The sequence below is a fragment of the Trematosphaeria pertusa genome (genome assembly GCF_010094035.1).
Source record: "Trematosphaeria pertusa strain CBS 122368 unplaced genomic scaffold BU26scaffold_1, whole genome shotgun sequence".
NCBI classification, from domain to species: Eukaryota; Fungi; Ascomycota; class Dothideomycetes; order Pleosporales; family Trematosphaeriaceae; genus Trematosphaeria; species Trematosphaeria pertusa.
In genome coordinates, this window is record NW_022987212.1 from 3197678 (window position 1) to 3217336 (window position 19659).

Genomic DNA, 19659 nt, shown 5'->3' on the forward strand with positions numbered 1-19659 from the left:
TCCCAGCAGAAAAGCCACACCCTCCAGCAATAACAATGCTCCATTACCCACCGAGTCCGCCCTCCTCGAACACCACAACCACGCCACCTCTCCGCCTCCGAACCGTCATATCCTACCGCGGCGCACTCAACCGCGGCAACACGCTACTCTACCTGCCCCGCCAAGTCCGAGATCTCATCTACACCTTCTCTCTCACCTGGGAGCCACAATTCCACAACATCGAAGTCCCCGACACCAAAGCTATCCGTCTCCCCGACCTCCGCCACATCGACCACGTCTTCTACTACGAAGTCACCGGGCTCATTCTGCGAAACGCCGTTTTCACTATCCCGAGCGATGTCGCAATCTACAACCTGTTCGTCTGGCTGAATGAGTGGGACTGTGGCAAGGGATATGGTATGCTGACGAAGCTTGAGTTGCTGGGACTGGACCTGTTCGAGAAGGACATATTCACTCCGAATGGGACGAAGCTGCTGAGGTCGCTTCCGAATCTTCGGTATGTGGAGCTGATGATTGATCTGCGCGAGCTTGCATTTACCTTTACGCACGGCTATCGGGAGCTGGACGTGGATGCTATGGCGAGGACGTACGATATTGCGAGTCTCGCTGCAATGCCGCTTGCAGAGTCTGTGAGGCTGACGCTGAAGCCCTTTATGGCGTTGGAGAAGAGGCTAAAGAAGATAGAGCAAGAGCACGAGGAGTGTGGAGAGGGTGACGGGAAGAGAATTGGCGGGCTGGAGACCTTTTGGGGGCTGAAGGATTGGCTTGAGGCGCGGAGCGTCAGCGAGATGGAAGTGCTTTGCCCAAACATGGAAGAGCTTTTCGGGAAAGTAAGTGCTGCGTCACCAGCGTCTCTAGCTTCACGAGAGTCATAGCCGCACGAGAGATGCTCGGAGAATGCTCTCGGCAGGGCAAGCGTGAGTGATGATCAGCACTGAGGACTTTTAACGCTTGACTAAGGACCACGAATTTAAGCGTCAAACAGGAGTAGGACCTTGCAAAGTTTACTAAATGGCACCTCTATATTGTTCCGATAACCAGTATCGCTCCACGACCATCTTTACCTGAATAGCCACGTTAACTCCATCCTACCCAATGCACTTTTACAGTTCTTCCATCTCCTCTTCCACCACTTCCTTACTCGACCTGTTCACGTCCATACTTTTACTTCTACGCAAATCGCTCACAGCGCAGCAAATTTGCAGCAAATAACTATTCGGGAATTAGCTTCATCCTCTTCTCCAGAAACGGGGAGGGGAAATATCCACGCATACATACCAAGGCAATAAGAACGCTGCAAAGAAAGCAGAAGCAACGCCCAGCCAATCGAGCCTGCGCCCCACATCGTGGTCTCTATAGATCGTTGCTTGGATGCATACTGTATGCAGATCAGTCAGTCGATTCCTCAACCGGTGACACTTTCCGTATGACCCGCTTACCTTTCGTCCAAGCAGCCCGAGAACCTCGATCCCCATCATGCACACAGCGGCCCCAGAAAATAACCGTGATCAACCATCCAACGAACATGAAGGCGCTCAGAGAAATGGAGTAGACGAGCGGCTGCACAGCGTTCCAGTAGAGGCTGATACTGAGGACTGTCATGGCGATTGCGACGAGTGGTGTGAGGCCGTACATTGGGATGAGGGATCTACATTTCTGATCAGCTAGCCCTCTTTTAGGCCGCGCGCTCTGGGTGTGCGCACTCTTTTGGGGGCATGTGCGTAGTTCGGCTTGAGCCGAGGAGGTCGTTCATCTTCGACGACGAGGAGGGAGAAGAGGCGACGTATCTTTCAGCATCGTTCCAGAGCTGGGTGGCGTACGGGATTGAGACGGAGAGAGTGACGATGCTGAGGATGAGGATGATGATGTCTTGCTTGAGGCGTTGTCTGCGGTTGTAGCGTTGGAGGTCCATGATGGAGGAAATGGAAGACTACGCGGGTTGAAGAAAATGAAATGATAGAGAAGTGTTCACGAAAACATAGGGCTTTGGAAGTGGCAGCTACTTTATGTTCGAACATGGCCTGTTTTACTGTGGGGCCATGGCGTTGGATGCGCTGCGGCGTAGTGGCGGTTGGCGCCTCAGGAAACTCCAAGTGGAAGACACTGCTCGAGATGTGAAACGGAGACGGCGTAGTCCTCCAACACCGCCGCACTACCCACGGGAAAATGTTTCGCAGTGTTCGAGGACCAGCGCTGCACGCAGGATAAGAATAGTTATCAGCTATATCATCGGTTCACGGGCGGAGGCGACTTCGCAAAGCTACGTCTCATAATCCTCACGTGCCCCAGGTGATCCCAAAGTTGGTGGTCTTTCACGTGCATATGCAAGGTTGAACACAGTTGACCGTATATACATTTTGGATTAACTAGGTACAGGTGAGGTGTACATTTTCCTTGCAGTCTGTAGCAGTTTCCATTTTTGCATCCACTTAAGCGGTGATCTTGCTCTTGATGAAAGTCATGGCCTGGCTGCCGTAGATGGTGACGTACTGCTGGTGGTGGTTGGCGTCGTTGCCGTTGCAGCAGTACGGGTCCTGGGAGTCGCAGTACGACTGGATGATGCTGGACGAGGCCGGCGAGCACGTGAAGCCAGCGGGGCGAGCAGCAAACTACGAGAAGTTAGTGTCCTGGAGCAGTGAACATAGATTGGATGAGCACTTACGCCTTGATTCGTGCAAGTGCCAACGTTGTATGGCAGACCGGCGCGGTTGTGTGGGTCGCCCATGAAGATGGCGGCCTTGACGGCGGCGAGAGCAGCACCGGTGAGGGTACCGCCAGCTCCGCCGCAGAGGGCGTTGTCCATGATTTGACCACCCTGAGTATTATTAGCATGAAGACGCTTTTGCACTTCGGGCAGAGCGTACCTGGGAGTAGCCGACGAGGACAATCTGAGTGTCAGGGCACTTCTGGTTGTAGGCCGTGACAGCCTTGACAACAGCAGCCGTGCCTTGGGTGGCAGAGTTGTCGTAGGAGACACCACCGCACTGCGACTGGCCTCCGCAGGCCGGGTAGACAATTGCCTCAGAGCCAGCTCCCGAATAGGCGGATTTGATCTGGTTGACGAGACCAGCAGAGGTACCGTAGCCGGCCGGCGCAGTAGTCTCACGAGCGCCAAAGACGTAGACCTTGGGGCAGCTCTGCCTCTCGGCTAGGTCAACGGGGTTGGCGGCGGCGAGGCCGGCAAGGGAGAGGGCAGCAGCAGCGGTGAGCTTCATGGTTGGAGACGGATGAAACAAGTCTTGGAGTATTCGATGTTGGAGTAGAACCTCGGATGAAGATGCTCGCAGATCAACTCTGGGCAGCAGCACTCCACGAATATAAAGTCCTCTCTGGTGGCGGGCTGTACTGTGTACACCCGTGTTTTAGGCAGAATTCCCGTCGCTTCAGACACGCTGTTATTCGATTGTGTGGGGTAGGTAGCACTGTTTCGCCGCTTGCGAGAAGTTCTCCCCTTTCATCCGTTGGGGCCAATTTAATCGCCGCCCTGTGATGTTAAATGGGCAGGGGTTGCTAGCCGATTTGCATGCGGAGAGAGGCTGTGGCGTTCCGGGGTACATAAAAAGCCGACCAGGGAATACAATTGAAACGAAACGAGCGAATCGCACTGCGCCATCTAAATGGAAATCGGCAGACTACTCTCTAGCTTGATAGATGTGCCTGTCTCCTGATCGTGCTCGCTGCCGGCTCAGAGGCGGGAAAAGATGGCTAAAAGGGATGCGCGCGTTGAAGACCCGGGGTGAGAAAGGTTTGGAGAACGTAGACCGGGCTCGAAAAGCTTGTATGAGCCGCACCGCCACCGGCGAAGCCCGCGGGGATGGAGATAATTGCGGTGTTTCGAGAGGATGCACAAGGGGCCGTCGACTGTGGGGACGCAGCAGTGAGGGAGACAACAAATGAGGCAAGTAAATGACAGAAAGCGCCACTGATGTAACGAGATAAAAGGAGAACGCAGCTATTCCACTCAGGTATATGGGACGATAGCCAGCGGTTCGTGGCTCACGGGTTGATCTGATGGAAACGCACCACCATGCGTTTCAAAACGCTAGACCAATTCAGTCCCGAGCCGCGGGTATTCTCCACTCGACCCCAGCGAAAGGCGTCCAAATGGCTAAAAGAAGACGATGAGATGGTCGAGACTGTCGATAGAGGGTGCAAGATGGTGCAAGATGATTCGTATGCAGGAACGACCGATCTGTCGAGTTTCGGGTACACGTCATCGCTTATCGATACCCCAGCCATCCATCCCGCTTCCCTAAACCCGTGTCTTCTACACTCCATCTTCGTCATGCATCCCTATAGTACTTGTTCTTTGCCCTGTGCTTCTGCGTCCATTACATCAGCGCATCTTTGTACGTCAGGACGCACGAGTGGAGTTCAACACTCGGCGCTAGCCTCAGCCTTGTCCCGTCCTTGCGCCTACATCTCTCGCGACCTCTTTTGCCGCACTGATTGAGCTTGCGTAACTCGCCCGTTCCGGAGTAGGCTACCCGCACTCTCGGCTGGACGTACATTCTTCCATTGTCACGAATCTCAGTCGTCGTCCATATCCACAGCAGCGCTCGGCTCATGCGCCCGACAACGGTGGCGCCTACAAGTACGAACAAGCGCTTTATCTCTGGGTATGCATCGGCGTAGGATGAAGTGAGACGAGTTGGATGGTACACGATGAGAGGCCGCCAACCCGGGGAGCGAGGAGCCTTTGAGGAGCTGAGATACTGTAGAGCCTCCGAATAACTGCTGCTTATCGCTGTGTACATGTCGCTCGTAGAAGCCTTCGAGGGCTACGAACCCGTGCATCATCTCCCATTCAGATCTCCATCAGCTTCACTAGGATTTCTGTCCATCGACGAGGCACAGGCTCCAGAAGATCTTCCAAGACCGCTGGAGAAGAACATCAGCAACATTTGCATGGTTCGGGTCCTCGCGTCTATTATGACAAGATTTCATCACGCCTCTGCGGCACGGCTGGATGTCTTCTCCTAAACCTCATCGATATATGGAGCAGACGTTCCGCTCGCGAGGAATCCTGCACACCTTCGCAACCCATATGCGGAAAATTAAGCGAGGCCACTCAATGCACAAAGGGAGGGTTAAGATTTTCCTATCTTGGTCTCTTCAGGGGTTCTTCGGCACGCTCCAATCAGGCGAGCCCGTCTGCTGAGTGAGCATATCCCGGTATCCTGAGGCTACTTACACCATGCCGTTTCTGGCCCTGCAGTTCTTGGAGTCTCGTGTACACCGTATCACTATTTCAACGGTGCCCCTCCCTCGCAAATCTCGACAACCGACGAGTTTACACTACATCAAGACTGGCTTCTTCTCTACTTGCTTCAATGGCCATCTCTCTATTAGATGCTCTCTACATCCCTTTTACAAGCGCTCTATTGGGTGTATTGTTCCTTACATCTATCTCCCCACTCGAATTTGAGCGCTATATGTTTCATTATTTGACCTTCTACACATTCATATTCTTAGGGCGCGTTTGCGTTTACGGGTTCGGCCCCGGGCGAAGCTTTGTGACTGCCTTTGCGCAGACATCTCTCGTTGCTTTAAGTTTCAATGTCAGCCTCTTCGTTAGCATTGCTGTCTACCGATTATTTGGTCACCGATGCCGCAAGTTTCCCGGGCCTGTCCTTGCCAGATTGACGCGATTCTACGTTGCGTACCTGAACGCGAAGGGATACCAATTCTACAAGGAGTTGGGCGAGCTGCATGAGCGATATGGAGACATTGTTCGGACAGGCAAATCTAACGTCCGGCGCTATTGTATGCTACTAACGCTCCCCAGGGCCTCGAGAAATCAGTATTCTCGACAAAGCAGCCATCCCAGCGATCTATGGGCCGAACACAGAATGTAGGAAGTCGACTTGGTACGGCCAAAGTGGGAACGATCCCAACAAGGTTTCGATCAACATGACCCGCGATACGAAGCAGTACAGGCTTCGGCGTCGCGCATGGGATCGAGGTTTCTCAACTAAAGGTAAGCTAGTCTTTCGTCTTCGCACTTTTGTGTAACTAAATGGGAGAAGCACTTGCATCGTACCAGCCACGCGTCAAGTCGAAAGCCGATGTTTTGATCAGACAGCTGTATGGGAGCACCGGAAGTTCAGTCGATATCACGAAGTGGTCGATGCTATTCGCCTTCGATATTATGGGCGAAGTCGGCTTTGGTAAAGACTTCAACAGTCTCGCCAGCGGACAAGAGCATCCCGCTATCAAAGGTATCCATGAACATATCGCTGTTCTCGGCGTCCTTCAGACCGTCCCGTGGTTTCTGAACCTGCTCGGGACCATTCCAGGGGCAGCTGCAAGCTTCTCCGAGTTCTTCAGCGTGTGCGAGAAGGAACTGGAGGAGAAGGAAAGAGTCAGTATCAATCAGACTTGGTGCGCATCAGGGGGAGGCTAATGTCCCCGATAGACGTGGAATAGCGAGAAGGAGCCGCAAGACATCGTGTCATGGCTGCTGAAGGCGATCAAGGATAAGGACGTCTCTGCCTCGCCAACGCGCGAATCATTGACCGATGATTCTCGTGTTGTAATTATCGCTGGAAGGTAGGTGCTCTGGCCTTACGGTTCTTCATAGGGCTAATCTGCCCCAGCGACACCACCGCCAACACGCTCGCAAACGTGCTCTTTTATCTCGCCAAGCATCCCGCTGTCCAAAGAAAGCTCCGCAACCTCGTCGACACCGCCATTCCAGAAGGATACACCACATGGAACTACGAGAAGATCAAGACGATAACCTACATAGACGACATTATTAATGAGACCCTGCGCCTCAAGCCTCCAATCATCCAAGGTGGATCCCGAGAAACGCCCGATTCAGGCATCCGAATTGGCGACACGTACATTCCAGGCAACGTTAACGTGTCTGTTCCGTACCTCCTCATCCAGCGCGATCCAAGGTGGTGGAAGCATCCAAATGACTTTATACCCGAGCGATTCGGAGAAAGAAGGACGGAGATGGGGACGGATGACGCGCCATTTTTCCCGTTCCAGCTCGGTTAGTAATTTCGTCTTGCGAAGGTTCTATACTGACTATAGGTTAGGAATGCATGCGTGTGCAGGCAAGAACCTGGCGTTTCTGAGCCTGCGGACTGCTGTGTCTGCGATCGTTCAAAATTTTGTTGTCGATTTTGCACCTGGAGAGACTGGGGAAGAGTTTGACGAGCGCTTTCGGGATACGTTCCTCATGACGCTTCTCCCGCTGCAGTTGCAGTTCACACCTAGAGCCGAGGTGCACGCCAACATAGATAGCTAGGTTTGGCTACCTCCCTCTACCACTTTTCCCGACGCGTACCTCTATCTACTCGAAAATTCTTCCACACCCACAAGCTCCGCGGATTCGTATACGGCTTCAAGCCCTCAATCCCCCACTCCACCCCAATCCTACTTTCTTTATGCCCACCAAATGGCACATTGGGCGCGACATCAAAATGCGAATTTACCTACACGCTTCCTGCAGAGAGCTTCCTAGCCATTCTCTCAGCGCGTGAGACATCTCTGCTCCAAACGGACGCGCGCCGAGGCCAGTCCGCAACGCATTAGCCGCTCAATGACGTCGTCTTCGTCGTTCCATTTCAGCAGGGGAACGATAGGGCCAAAGGGCTCTTCGATGACAATACGCGAATCCTCGGGCGGATTGTCGATAATAGCGGGTTCGATATAGTAGCCTTTTGAGTCGGCGCGGACGCTGCCTTCGAGCGCGCATTTCCAGCCTTGCTTGTCGATCTCAGAGTACATTTGCTTCACCAATTCGAATCTGCCTGTCGTTCAGCTCAGCCATGCTAAGATGGCGGGCATATACTTACTGTATTCTATTCTGTAGCGGCCCCACTACAACACCTTCTTCAAACCCGCCCCCGGTCCTAATTTTGCTTTTTGTAAATTGCACCATCGCATCGCGGAACCCGTCGCACATCTTCTCATGCACATATATCCTCTTCACATCCACACAGATCTGCCTGAGTTCAAGAACGCAAGCGTCGCAATCTTGAGCATGCCCTTTTCAATCTCCACGTCCTCGCACACAATCGCCGCATCGTTTCCACCCAACTCAAGCACATAACGCTTCGCGCAGCTAGCTGCTACGCGTTTCCAAGTGGCGATGGACCCGGTGAAAGAGATCATGTCGATGTCCGGGTGCTCTGTCATCTACGGCCCCAGATCGTCGTCGCCACTGAGGACTTGGAATACGCCCGGCGGGAAGATTGACATGCCCAGCTCGCCGAGCTTAAGATCGCAGTACGGCGTGTAGGGCGAGGGCTTCATGATAAAGCAATTGCCCGTGATCAGCACCGGACCTATTTTCCCGACACCGAGCAGGACCGGCCAATTCTACGGCACGATACCGCCGCATATGCCGAGCGGTGGGAAAGTCCGGTATATCGTTCGCTCGTCGCTGTCTTCGAGGATCTCGTCTTTGACCTCCATGGTTGCGAAAGCGCGGAGCCATTGGATCGTCATGGCGAATTCAGTTTTCGCGAGTTCAAGCGGTTTCCCGGACTCCATTGTGTCGAGCTTCGCGAGGTCTTCTGTGTTCTCTTCGATCGCGTCGGCGAAAGCGAGGAGCATTTTGGAGCGCTCGTCGAAGGAGGTCTTGCTCCATGTCTTGAAGGCATCTCGGGCAGCTGTTACGGCAGCGTCGAGATCCTGTTTGCGTGCGATGGGGACTTCGTATAGCGGATCGCCGGTGGCGGGATCGATTGAATGTCTGGTTGTTGTGGTAGGGATGAATTTGGCGTTGATGATGATTCCCGGATAGGTCTAAATGATGGCTTAGTTGGATGAGCCGAGCACGTATGAGTGAATGCCCATACCTTGATATCTACTTTGGATGCCATGATGGGATCCTGCGATTTGGATTGCACGAAAGTTTCTGAAGTTATTATAGTTCAATCCCCAAAGCAAAGAACTGGATGCAGCGCAGTAATAGCGAGCCCATGGTGTAGAGGAGGAGGGGTGCTTGCATCCTGGAGCTTCGCCCTGCAGCTATCGCCCGGCTCGGCTAACAATGAAGTACGAATGAGCATTTGGCGCGTTGTGCTATTTAATCACGCGCATAGGCTAAACAACGCGACTTTTTAACCCATTTAGGTAGTTAGATGTAGACGCTAGTAGATCACCGAACAAGCAGTAGTCCGCCCTTACCATACATCTTAACAACCACATCCGGCCTCTCCACTCGAAAAACATAATCAACCCAAGTCCTCAACGCCAACCACACGCCATGAAGCATAAGCACTCTCAGCCTCTTCACTTCAACTAGCTTCTCCAGCTGCAACAGCCTCATCCTGGATTCCCATCGCGGATCCTTGGGGTCGGAGCACCTCCTCGCTACAAGCACTTCGGAGTAATTCGGCAGCCGAATAGTAAGGTGCGTTAAATTTTGACAGCGAAGAATGAGCGCCCAGTGACATGCAACGGCACCAGTCGCGTCGTGGTAATCGTGGCGGCTGCCGCATAGGGAAACGTTGAGGGCTCGTATACTTGTAAAGCCTAGGGAGAGGGTAGAGAGCCAGCCGCGTAGGAGCTGCGCGCTGGAGCGGTCGGAGAGCATGAAACAGCGGCTTTTGATGTATTCAGGGGTTGCTTCGGCGTAGAGTTGTTTGCTTGTACGGCAGATAGGCGGCAAGAAATCTGCAACGTGATGAGCTGAGTCCATATTACAGGCGGGGGTCTGTACCTGGTATCTTCGAAGACCTGTACTCGAAGCCGGAAAGGCCGATGAAGACTTCGTAGGCTCCTGGAGATGAGGTGTTTAGGGCGAAGGCGTACGCGTAGATGAGGTCTCGTATCTCTCGCGGCAACAGAAGGAGAGGAAACGTCTGGTCCACTTGCGTAACGTCTGAGGCATTGGGCTGAGCGATTCTCAGTTGGTTGGGGATTCCAGCGATGAAGAGTGGGCGACCGTAGCTTTTCATCATGGCTGAAAGCATGGGCGGAAATTTTGAGTCTATACTATCTCATGTGCCAGCTAATGCGCGTGGAGAGCAGCGTGCGGTAGCACCTGGTGCCCGAGGTGAGCTGGAGGTGGGGGTTCGCACTATACCTGTTTTGCTGACTTTCCACGTGACATGACACTGGCTGAAAATACTTGACCGATCATATCGTAACACCCAAATTAATTCTCTAATGCTCCTCTTAGATGAAGTACATTCTTTATGGCCATAGAGATTGCTAGTATTACAATGGCTTACCTGGTCTCCTTCACAGCTAGCCTCAATCTAACATCTCGTGAACAGCCCGTCCCTATTCATGAACTACTCCTCCCCTCTTCGGTGGACGTCCAACGGACCATATTATCGGATGACATCTACCTAAAATCGCCGTGATGATGTCCTCGGTCCCCCGCATATTGCGCTCCACGTCATGTTTATTAATACGCCATAGCCAACCAGTAAACCTACAAACCCAATCCATCCCAGCGTAATCATTGAGCAATCTCCCAAACCCATTCAAATCATCCTCGAAACTCACCCTATCGAGCAAAAATGCCAACAGCAGTAGTCACAGGCGCCAATTCGGGCATCGGCAACGCGCTCGCCCGAATCCTCGTCAAAGAAGTACTCGGCGCCTTTGCACTCTCTCAAACCAAGGCCAATGCTCACCTGAGGCCAGGGATACACCGTCGTCGCAGCAGACATCACAATCGGCGACCCAATCAAGGCTCTAGACTGCGAAGCCATTCAACTAGACGTCGCATCTCCATCATCGATCCAAGAATTTAAGCAAAAGCTCGGCGACCGCCCAATCGACATGTTGCTCAACGTCGCGGGCGTCATGGAACCCCACGAAAAAGACACCCTCTCCACCGTCAACTTCGAAGCCCTCCAGAAAACATTCGCCGTCAACACATTCGGCCCCCTCTTGCTAACCCAAGCCCTCCTCCCCAACATCCTCGCCGCTTCCACCCCACGCATCGCCGTAATGTCTAGCCGCATGGGCAGCATAGCTGATAACTCCTCCGGCGGCTCGTACTCCTACCGCGCATCTAAGGCCGGCGTCAACGCGCTCTTCAAGTCGCTAGCTGTGGATTTGAAGGAGAAGAATGTGGCGGTTGTGCTGTTGCACCCAGGGATTGTGAAGACGAATTTAGCGGGCGGGTTGGGTGCCGGGGAGATACAGGGCGCGGTGGAGCCGGAACAGGCGGCGAGTGAGCTTTGGAGGGTTCTGATGAGTAAGGGGGTGGAGAGTACGGGGCGGTGGTGGCATCGGAATGGAGAGGAACTGCCTTGGTGAGAGATTGGAGCGGTGGATGGAGGGATGGATGGATGGAGGGAAGACGCTGGAGGGGAAATTAGAAACTCAGATTGACTTGGAGGAGATTATGATGGGGAAAAGGTACGAAAAGATCATACGTCGTTCAGAAAAAGGACATGTGAGTGAGGGCCTTGATTAGAGAACACTCCATTGCCCTCGGGCAATGACATTACGTGAGATTTAGACAGTAGTGTTACAGATGCCTCCAATACATCATACACCCATGAAGCCGGTCAACATGGCTTTAAGAAGGACCCATTCAAGTGTTTGGTCTCGCGTCTCGGTCTACCTTCGTCGACTCAGCTAAAGCCGCCCACGCATCGACTCCGCTAACCTCTTGCACCTTCGACTTAGACTCTTCTTCCAGCCTCGGCGGCATCACTCTACTGGCGTCACCCGCTCGCCAATCTACCAGCGTCGCTTCCACGTACGCTTGCTTTCCACCATTCTGACTAGCCTCAATTGCCCGCCTGGCCTTCTGAATCGCAGTTTCAAGGAAATGCTGTTCCTCCTGAGGAAGAGTCTCGTTTTCGTGCGCCTGTTCGGCTTCTTGGATCTTCCTGGCCATGTCGGCTTTGCGCTGAGCCTCCCACGCTGCTTGGCCGCCAGCTTTTTCAACCTCTGCGGCGTGCTGGGCGGCGGTCTCCGGGGTGATAGACTGACTCCTCCACTCTTCGTATCCTCCCGCAGCCGCAATTTCTTCGTTCCTCGACTCTTTGTAGGCGCGCAATTTGGCCGCGAAATCTTTTGCGTCTGTGGAGGGCCCGAACAGCGCGGCAAGCTTCTCTCTAAAGCGTTCCTTGTTCCGGAGCTGTGATTCTGCTCGCTCCCGAGCTCTTAGGAAAGCCAGCTTGATGCCTTCTTCCTCAGTATCGACCAGGCCCCTGCTAACATACCGCTTCGCTCCAGCGAGCGCCTTTGCATACTCTGCAGCAGCCTCCCTTGTAATCTCGTGCTCGGCGCGGCGGATCTGGTTTCTTCTCTCGTTTGTAATTTGCTCTTCGATGCGTGTCGGTGTTGTTGCCTCCCGGATCTCATCTTCCTCCGTTGTCAATTGTTCTGCCGCGACCTCAGCAGCTGCTTTGGCTGTCTGTTCAACGACGGCGGCTGGGTTCGGCCACTGCAGGTCAATCTCCTCCTGGGGCAGGCCTAAGGCGGCGGCATCGGCCCTCATCCGTGCAATGACCTCAGGTCTCTGTAGCAGCGTCCAGCGAAGAGCCCAGCCCGTAGGACCAAGCTCCTTAATGCGGTGCTCGCTCTGCTTCAGCAGGTATTCGTCCAGACCGCCTTCGCGGTCAATCGTCTTGAGCACCTTAGCCGTTACGCGTAGCTTTATCCGCTTCTTCAGGGCGACCGAGTAGAGGCTCTTCGAGAGCACGTTCGGCTTCCAGTTGCGGCGCGTCTTTGTTTCAGTGTCGGGCGAGACATTATTGCCGAACTGGATCATCTGCCTGCCGTAGAGCCCCTTGTTTGCTTGCTTGAACAGCAGATTGGGGCCATAGGGGTATGCTGGTATGTCGGCGTCTTTGGGGATGACATGTTTGGGGAGATGCGAGCCGAGGTCGCCGCCGCGTCGTCGGGCGAGAGGGTTTTTGCAGAGGGCGGAGGAGGTGGTGAAGCTGCGCTGCGTCGATTGGGGACGGCGGAGCAGAATGTTAGGATTCGACAGGCTCCCGGAGAGCAATTGGCACCGGGGCGGCATGCTGCACGAACGAGCAGCGCTGGGGAAGCTGGCCGAAGGGTGATGGATGGGGAGATGGGAGACGGAGGTCCGACGAAGATTTCGAGATGGGACTTGGTCCGTGCGATAGCCTCGACTTCAGCGGAGCTGGTATCACTGACTGCAAAACACACACCCGCCGGAACTGCAACATGATAAAAAGAATAGCACAACCCTGATACGTACCACTCTGTACCAACTTGCCCTACCTTCCCGAAGGCTGTCATTTCCTAGGCCGCACTATCCACTATGCAAGACACCCCGCAGCCGTCGACGGCGAACGTCGCCATTGCGTGCGCCCTGATCGCAGGCGTGACCGGTTACTTTATCGGACAAGCGAAATCTCTCGGACTCTTTGGAGGAAAGCCTATTTCAGAGGCGCCGCGCAAAAAGAGAAAGGCGGACGACTCGGACGAATCCAGCGACGAAGACGATGCTGCACCCAGCGAGTTCCCTAACAATCCCGAAGAATGCAAGCTCGTGCTTGTAGTGCGGACAGATCTAGGCATGACGAAAGGTGCATGGGAAGCTTGTTCCGTACAATTACACATTCGCTAACAGTTCCCAGGCAAAATCGGAGCTCAGTGTGGACACGCGACGCTAGCATGCTACAAGCATTTTCTTCGATACGCTCCCAATTCGACGATACTGAGGCGCTGGGAGCGGGCTGGTCAGATGAAGGTGGCGCTGCAGGTCAAGAGCGAAGAGGAGCTGGAGATACTGCAGGCGCAGGCGCTGAGCTTGGGGCTTGTGGCCCACATCATACATGACGCTGGACGGACGCAGATCGCGAGTGGTAGCGCAACGGTGCTAGGCATTGGACCGGCACCGAAGGGAGTCATAGATCAGGTCACCGGCAATTTGAAGCTGCTATAGGTAGGCTCTAACTTTGAGGCAGCTAGCAACCGAGATGCTTGCCCCTCAAAGGACACGCAAAAGAGCTTTAGACGTAGCAGGCGTCGGCGGCTCACGCATCATACTCTCATGGGAGCGGGTGGAGCAAAGGGAGTCCGGGGGATGTGTTCATGTAGGCGACTGGGTTATTCCCAAGCATCAAGGGCCGACGGCCTAGCATAAGGGAGTAGGAATCAGTCGTCCTGGCAGCGCCTCCACCGAGCTCGAACCCGCAGGTGAACTCAGGCAGAAACGCTACCGACTCGCTCTCAGACCTGTCGACCGGAAATTGACACCATGGGGAAAGTGATGGCTCCTTGTATCGGACGAACTGCTAGGCCTCGACCGAGCACACCCCGTAGGGTGGACGGGAGCCCTGGCACAGGTCGTTGGAGAGAAGGAAAGTGTGAGGCTCTGCAGAAATTCTTTTGTAGCTCGAACTCTTGGCGCGCTAGCAACTAGTGGCTTGGCGAGTCGAGCGGAACTTCATCGCCTGCGGTTGTAAACTCCATCCCTCCGTTACACGTACTCCAGCATCCACCCACAACCCCCTTTGAGTGTATGCCGCACTCCTAAAAGGGGAATTTGCATTCTGCTGTGACTGCTCTGTTCTCGAGCCACCCTCCCACCGCCGTGTGACCCGTACTCGCCGTTTCCCCCAACCCAACCGTAGCATCCGACTAGCCGACTCTTCGTTGCAACTGACACTATGGCGGACCTCTCCGTTGAAGAGGCGAACAAGATTCGTCTGTCCATGGGCCTCGCGCCGCTGCCTGTCCCCGGCGCATCTGCTCCTTCCGGCCCGACGTTCAAGCACGCGAACGAGGGCGGCGACTCCGATGATGAGCCTGCAAGCACCGTCGAGACGCGTCAGGCCGCCGCCTACGATAACTGGAAGAAGCTTCAAGACGAACAGGATGCCAAGAAAAAGCGAGAGGAGAGGATTGCAGCCATCCAGAAGGCGCGTGAGCGTGCCGCGGGCTTTGCAAAGCTTGAGGGCAAGGGCCTTGCCGACGAGGGCGAGGAGGAAGACGACTTAGCCTGGCTGAAGAACGCGAAGAAGCGCCAGCGGAAGATTGCAAAGGCTGAGCAGATGCAGAAGGAGTTCGAGGAGCAGGAGCGCCAGGCCGCGGAGGCGCGCCAGTATACCGAAGCGGATCTCGCCGGCGTCAAGGTTGGACATGAAGTGGATCAGTTTGACGATGGCGAGGACCAGATCTTGGTGTTGAAGGATACCGCGGTTGACGCAGAGGACGATGACGAGCTTGAGGCGGTTGCACTGAAAGAGAAGGAGAAGCTGCAGGAGCGGCTCGACGCCAAGCGGCGGAAGCACGCTTACGACCCTAACGATGTCGACGAATCCGGAGAAAAGTCAATTCTCGCACAGTACGATGAAGAGATCGATGGCCGGAAGAAGAAGGCGTTCACTCTGGACGGCCAGGGCAGGACTGTCGAGGAACTCCAGAAAGCTGCGGGCGGCATTTTCAAACCGAGGAAGGTCGCTATTAGCCTCGACATCTTGAAAGACGATGGCCCGGCCAACGACTACATGGACGTTTCGGAAGTGAAGATCAAGAAGTCGAAAAAGAAGTCCAAGTCGAAGTCTTCCAAGCGCAAGCGAATTGAAGACGACGACGACATGATAATGGTTCCCACTGATGAAGCCGCCGATGAGATGGAGATTGAGGAGCCTGAGACGGCCGCGCAAAAACTGAAAATGAAGAATCTTTTCGACGAGTCATTTGTGGATGACGATGACCTCCAGGCCAAACTCGCTGAGCAGCGTCGACAGGCCATCAAGAAGCGCAAGAAGATGCGCCCCGAGGATATAGCCCGCCAGCTGCGCGAAGAAGTCACGTCAACACCTGAGACTCCGGGCGTGGTAGAATCGACCGAGCTTGTTGAGGAGGATGCTGGGGCTCTAGTCATTGATGAGACTACCGAATTTGTCCACAACCTTGGCGCGAACGCTGATGATGATGATGATGAAGAGGAAGCTCGTCGGCGCAAACGCCAAAAATCTAGCCACATCTCCAACGGCGTCGAGTCTGTTGGCGATATGCGTATCGACGAGGAGGGCGATGTTGATATGGAACAGTCGTACGCCGAAGCTGCTGAGGCTGAGGAGCGCAGCATCTCCCGAGCTCGCTCTATAGGCATCACTGGCACGGGTCTTGAAGAGGAGAAGACGGTCGACCAGGGTCTCGGTGCCACACTCGCACTTCTTCGGCAGCGTGGTGTCATTGAGAACTCGGACGGCGGTGACAAGAACGCTCAATTCCGCGAGCGCCAGAAATTCCTTGCCGACAAGCAGCGTGCTGAAGAAGCGGCCGAGCGCCTGCGGAAGAAGCACCGTGAGAGTGAACGCCACTCAACCAGGTGGCAAACTATGACACCTCGCGAGCGTGAAGAGTGGGCTCGAAAGAACAACGTTGCGGCCGATCAGCTCGAGAGCAGGAAGCTCGCCGAGATTTTCAACAAGGAGTATAAGCCGACCGTTGAGCTAAACTACACGGATGACTTTGGGCGTCAACTGAACCAAAAGGAGGCATTCAAGATGCTAAGCCACCAGTTTCACGGCAAGGGCAGCGGAAACACCAAGACAAAGAAGCATCTAGACAAGATTGCAGCCGAAAAGAGGAAGCTCGCCGAGAGCTCCCTGGAGGCGAGTCGCGCTGGTATGAGCAGCGCGCAGGATCAGCAGGCCAAGAAGCACAAGCTCGCTGGTGTTCGACTGCAGTAGGGAACTCACGATTTCAGGTGTCATGGTCACGGAGATCTGCGGAGTTGGTTATCGGCTTCTCCAAGGTTAGTTGCATCTGAGCATGTACAGAGAGATCAGTTATTAATGGAACGTTGCCTTTCGGCCTAGGACCGAGCCTATCCTTGTGATGGTATGTCCCGTTGTTCTATGTCACTTACCGCGCAGACTATTCCAACCAAGCGTGATGCAAGCACGACGTAGCTCCCGTTAGGATAAGTAAGTTGCATATGTTTCCCTTACTGTCCGTTTCTTTCGTCTACCTGTTTTCGTGGTAGATGCATTTTATTATTCTTTTCACTCTGAGATTGCGCAGGGCCTTTGTATCCCTATGCGGCTACCTAACCTCGTCCCTGGACTCCTGTATCAAAGCCAGAGGAGAAAGTAACTTCCTGTCGCATCACAATGAAGCTTTTTGTCCCACGTCGAAGGTGTCTCTACTTCTCTCCCATCAAAGGCATCTCCGCACTGTTCGGTCTGAATTAAGGTATCGCACGCGGGCAGTTTGCCATGTGACCAGCCTGCGCGATCTTACTTCCGGAAGTATTCCTTAGGCTAAATCAGCTCGGTCAACCCTCAGCAGCCTCACGCCCGGTGCAAAGGAATCGTGGGGTAAACATCCTTGGCGCCCTTGGCTCTATTTTTGACACTTTCGATATCGATTTATATAAAGTGCCGCTATTCGGACCGGCTTTAACTACCGTTCAGCTCACTTTACAGGCTCGGATCCAGGTTAGGGTAAACACAGAGCAATCTTCTAGGCGTGGCGGAACTTTAGCCTCCTAGAAATGGAGTTGATCGGCCCCACAATGGCGCTTTTCGAATGTGCATATATAATTTTCTTTGGAGACTGCTGACCTTGATGCTCTCCTTTGCTTCGAATGCTTTCCAGCATCATGCATTACTCAATCGCGCAGCTCGCCGCCCTAGCAGTAACTCCCCTCCTTGTCTCCGCGGCTCCGTCGATCGAGGCTCGACAAGCGCAGAAGATCACTGTCGACGTCACCAAGAAATACCAAACCATTGACGGCTTTGGCTTTTCCGCCGCTTTCCAGCGTGCAAACCTCATCGTCAACCTGCAGGAGCCTAAGCAAACGGAACTCCTCAACCTACTCTTCAACACCACATCCGGCGCAGGTTTCTCAATTGTTCGCAATGGCATTGGCAGCTCCAAAGACAGCAGCAGGGACTACATGAACACCATCCTGCCGACTTGTCCAAGCACACCAGATGGAACTCCGAACTATGTTTGGGATGGCAAGGATAGCGGACAGTTGTTCCTGAGCCAGAAGGCCGTCTCGTACGGAGTCAAGACGTTTTACGCAAACGCGTGGAGTGCGCCTGGATGCATGAAGACAAACGGGAATGACGTGAATGGCGGGAATCTATGCGGTGTATGTCTCATTCAACGTAGCACCATTCCTCAGACGCTGACACCCCGCCCAGGTCTCCGGCACAAACTGCCGATCGGGCGACTGGAAACAAGCCTACGCTAACTACCTCGTAAAATACGTCCAACTCTACGCGGAATCCGGCGTCAAAGTAACGCATCTTGGCTTCCTCAATGAACCCGACTACAGCACCTCGTATGCCAGCATGCAATCTTCAGGCACCCAAGCCGCCGATTTCATCAAAGTACTCCGCCCAACCCTCGACAAAAACAACCTCACCGATGTCGGCATTAACTGCTGTGATGCTACAGGCTGGAGTGTCGCTTCACAGCATGCTTCTCAAATCGCTAGCGCCGGCGCCGAGAACATGTTGTACGCGATTACCTCCCACGAGTACACGAGCCGCATCTCCGGCGTGATGCGCACGACGCGCCGTGTCTGGGAAACGGAGTACGCTGACCTGAACGGTGGATGGAGCACAGCATGGTATCAATCCGGCGGTGCAGGTGACGGCTTTACCTGGGCCAACACCGTCTTCAACGGAATCGTCAACTCCAATCTCTCGGCCTATATTTTCTGGGAGGGCGTCCAAGACCGCGCAACCAACAACAACAATAACGAGAAACTCATCCTAGTTGACGGGCAGACCTACCAGGTCAGCAAGCGGCTGTGGGCCTTCGCTCAGTTCCGCGTCGTCAGACCTGGCGCCGTACGAGTTGGAACTTCGGGCGGAAGCAATCTTAAGAGCAGCGCTTTTGTGAATACAGATGGTAGCATCGCCGTCGTCATGATTAACTCCGGGACGGGGACGCAGACAGTTGGTGTGAGCGGTTTGACAGTGGCAAACCCGACGGTGAAGGCGTGGTATACGGATAATACGCATGATATGACCGAAACGACCGTGACGGTAGGAAGCGACGGCACCGCGAGTGCCAGCGTGCCCGGGCGGGGTATGATCAGCTTCTTGATCACGAGCCCGGCGAATGCGACGCTGGTCTAGGTTCTGACAAAAAGGCGGTGATCGAAAATAACAAAGGACTTATAGCAACAACCTTTGAGGATGAAGGGCGACTTGACCTTGTGTCACTTGGTAGTCTGTGTCTTCTGAGCTGCAGGTGATGTTGAAGCGAGGGGGTAACTCGACGCGGAGTGCAGTGCTTCACTGGCGTTCTAGGAGCCTTATTCAGATCCTTTAACCTCTTCCGCATCCCTTAGGCCGCATAGTTGTTGCGAGTAGGTACTGCACCTGATTTATTCTCCAGGACTGCAAGGAGCGCACGAAATGCCGAGTGCCGGCAGACCCTAGTCGTGCTCGGGACTACGCTTTCCCTCTCTACCTTCTCCGCCTTCCATACATCGTCCAGGGATCTCTCCTTCCGTCTTCTAACACTCACCTTCACTGGGCAATCTACACGCTGGACGACTATTACATTTCAACTTCAGTGAAAGCTTGGGCGACATCGCGGAATGCCCTTTTGACAAATGGAGTTCGGGGAAATACGCGCGCAGGAGGGCATGGCCTGTTGTAACTTTGCCTCGGTCGGCATAGAGCCTTCTCGACTTGTCGGGGACATTTTGGGTGTGCTCATGATACCTTGTCCATCTAGAAACTTTGCCCCAAATTGACGTTC

The 19659-nt window shown here is 54.1% G+C and overlaps 12 protein-coding genes across 12 annotated transcripts; 6 read left to right on the forward strand and 6 right to left on the reverse strand.

Moving 5' to 3' along the window:
* Window positions 1–35: 35 nt before the first annotated feature.
* BU26DRAFT_499366 (uncharacterized protein) lies at window positions 36–938 on the forward strand (the record flags this gene model as incomplete). The annotated part of the gene is made up of 2 exons (XM_033826401.1): window positions 36–830; window positions 876–938. 2 exons carry the CDS (start codon window positions 36–38, stop codon window positions 936–938), a joined length of 858 nt encoding a protein of 285 aa, XP_033691742.1.
* Window positions 939–1030: 92 nt separating this feature from the next.
* BU26DRAFT_513524 (uncharacterized protein) lies at window positions 1031–1958 on the reverse strand. Its single transcript, XM_033827642.1, has 4 exons — window positions 1704–1958; window positions 1440–1648; window positions 1279–1378; window positions 1031–1212 (listed from the first exon to the last, which is right to left on the reverse strand). Exons 1-4 carry the CDS (start codon window positions 1910–1912, stop codon window positions 1104–1106), a joined length of 627 nt encoding a protein of 208 aa, XP_033691743.1. The 5' UTR covers window positions 1913–1958; the 3' UTR covers window positions 1031–1103.
* A 471-nt stretch (window positions 1959–2429) lies between these two features.
* On the reverse strand, window positions 2430–3215 carry BU26DRAFT_415404 (carbohydrate esterase family 5 protein; the record flags this gene model as incomplete). Its single annotated transcript, XM_033823112.1, has 3 exons — window positions 2430–2609; window positions 2663–2815; window positions 2865–3215. 3 exons carry the CDS (start codon window positions 3213–3215, stop codon window positions 2430–2432), a joined length of 684 nt encoding a protein of 227 aa, XP_033691744.1.
* Window positions 3216–5333: 2118 nt separating this feature from the next.
* On the forward strand, window positions 5334–7261 carry BU26DRAFT_414789 (putative benzoate 4-monooxygenase cytochrome P450; the record flags this gene model as incomplete). The annotated part of the gene is made up of 6 exons (XM_033823087.1): window positions 5334–5766; window positions 5789–5980; window positions 6030–6364; window positions 6419–6552; window positions 6600–7003; window positions 7050–7261. The coding sequence occupies 6 exons, from the start codon at window positions 5334–5336 to the stop codon at window positions 7259–7261; spliced, it is 1710 nt and encodes a 569-aa protein (XP_033691745.1).
* Window positions 7262–7485: 224 nt separating this feature from the next.
* BU26DRAFT_599382 (Aldedh-domain-containing protein) lies at window positions 7486–8743 on the reverse strand (the record flags this gene model as incomplete). Its single annotated transcript, XM_033835093.1, has 2 exons — window positions 8159–8743; window positions 7486–7762 (listed from the first exon to the last, which is right to left on the reverse strand). Exons 1-2 carry the CDS (start codon window positions 8269–8271, stop codon window positions 7486–7488), a joined length of 390 nt encoding a protein of 129 aa, XP_033691746.1. The 5' UTR covers window positions 8272–8743.
* Window positions 7961–8843, reverse strand: BU26DRAFT_546001 (aldehyde dehydrogenase; the record flags this gene model as incomplete). Its single annotated transcript, XM_033831809.1, has 2 exons — window positions 7961–8766; window positions 8820–8843. 2 exons carry the CDS (start codon window positions 8841–8843, stop codon window positions 8338–8340), a joined length of 453 nt encoding a protein of 150 aa, XP_033691747.1. The 3' UTR covers window positions 7961–8337.
* Window positions 8844–9035: 192 nt separating this feature from the next.
* BU26DRAFT_513527 (uncharacterized protein) lies at window positions 9036–9986 on the reverse strand. The gene has a single exon (XM_033827643.1). It carries the CDS (start codon window positions 9662–9664, stop codon window positions 9122–9124), a length of 543 nt encoding a protein of 180 aa, XP_033691748.1. The 5' UTR covers window positions 9665–9986; the 3' UTR covers window positions 9036–9121.
* A 292-nt stretch (window positions 9987–10278) lies between these two features.
* On the forward strand, window positions 10279–11493 carry BU26DRAFT_513528 (NAD(P)-binding protein). The gene is made up of 2 exons (XM_033827644.1): window positions 10279–10565; window positions 10621–11493. The coding sequence occupies exons 1-2, from the start codon at window positions 10494–10496 to the stop codon at window positions 11239–11241; spliced, it is 693 nt and encodes a 230-aa protein (XP_033691749.1). The 5' UTR covers window positions 10279–10493; the 3' UTR covers window positions 11242–11493.
* BU26DRAFT_513529 (uncharacterized protein) lies at window positions 11384–13016 on the reverse strand. Its single transcript, XM_033827645.1, has one exon. The coding sequence runs from the start codon at window positions 12962–12964 to the stop codon at window positions 11522–11524; it is 1443 nt and encodes a 480-aa protein (XP_033691750.1). The 5' UTR covers window positions 12965–13016; the 3' UTR covers window positions 11384–11521.
* A 101-nt stretch (window positions 13017–13117) lies between these two features.
* On the forward strand, window positions 13118–14338 carry BU26DRAFT_473223 (PTH2-domain-containing protein). Its single transcript, XM_033825460.1, has 2 exons — window positions 13118–13499; window positions 13551–14338. Exons 1-2 carry the CDS (start codon window positions 13232–13234, stop codon window positions 13856–13858), a joined length of 576 nt encoding a protein of 191 aa, XP_033691751.1. The 5' UTR covers window positions 13118–13231; the 3' UTR covers window positions 13859–14338.
* A 124-nt stretch (window positions 14339–14462) lies between these two features.
* BU26DRAFT_28687 (uncharacterized protein) lies at window positions 14463–16797 on the forward strand. Its single transcript, XM_033821575.1, has 2 exons — window positions 14463–16688; window positions 16749–16797. The coding sequence occupies exon 1, from the start codon at window positions 14586–14588 to the stop codon at window positions 16617–16619; it is 2034 nt and encodes a 677-aa protein (XP_033691752.1). The 5' UTR covers window positions 14463–14585; the 3' UTR covers window positions 16620–16688; window positions 16749–16797.
* A 736-nt stretch (window positions 16798–17533) lies between these two features.
* On the forward strand, window positions 17534–19028 carry BU26DRAFT_558189 (glycoside hydrolase family 30 protein; the record flags this gene model as incomplete). The annotated part of the gene is made up of 2 exons (XM_033832537.1): window positions 17534–18031; window positions 18084–19028. 2 exons carry the CDS (start codon window positions 17534–17536, stop codon window positions 19026–19028), a joined length of 1443 nt encoding a protein of 480 aa, XP_033691753.1.
* Window positions 19029–19659: the final 631 nt, after the last annotated feature.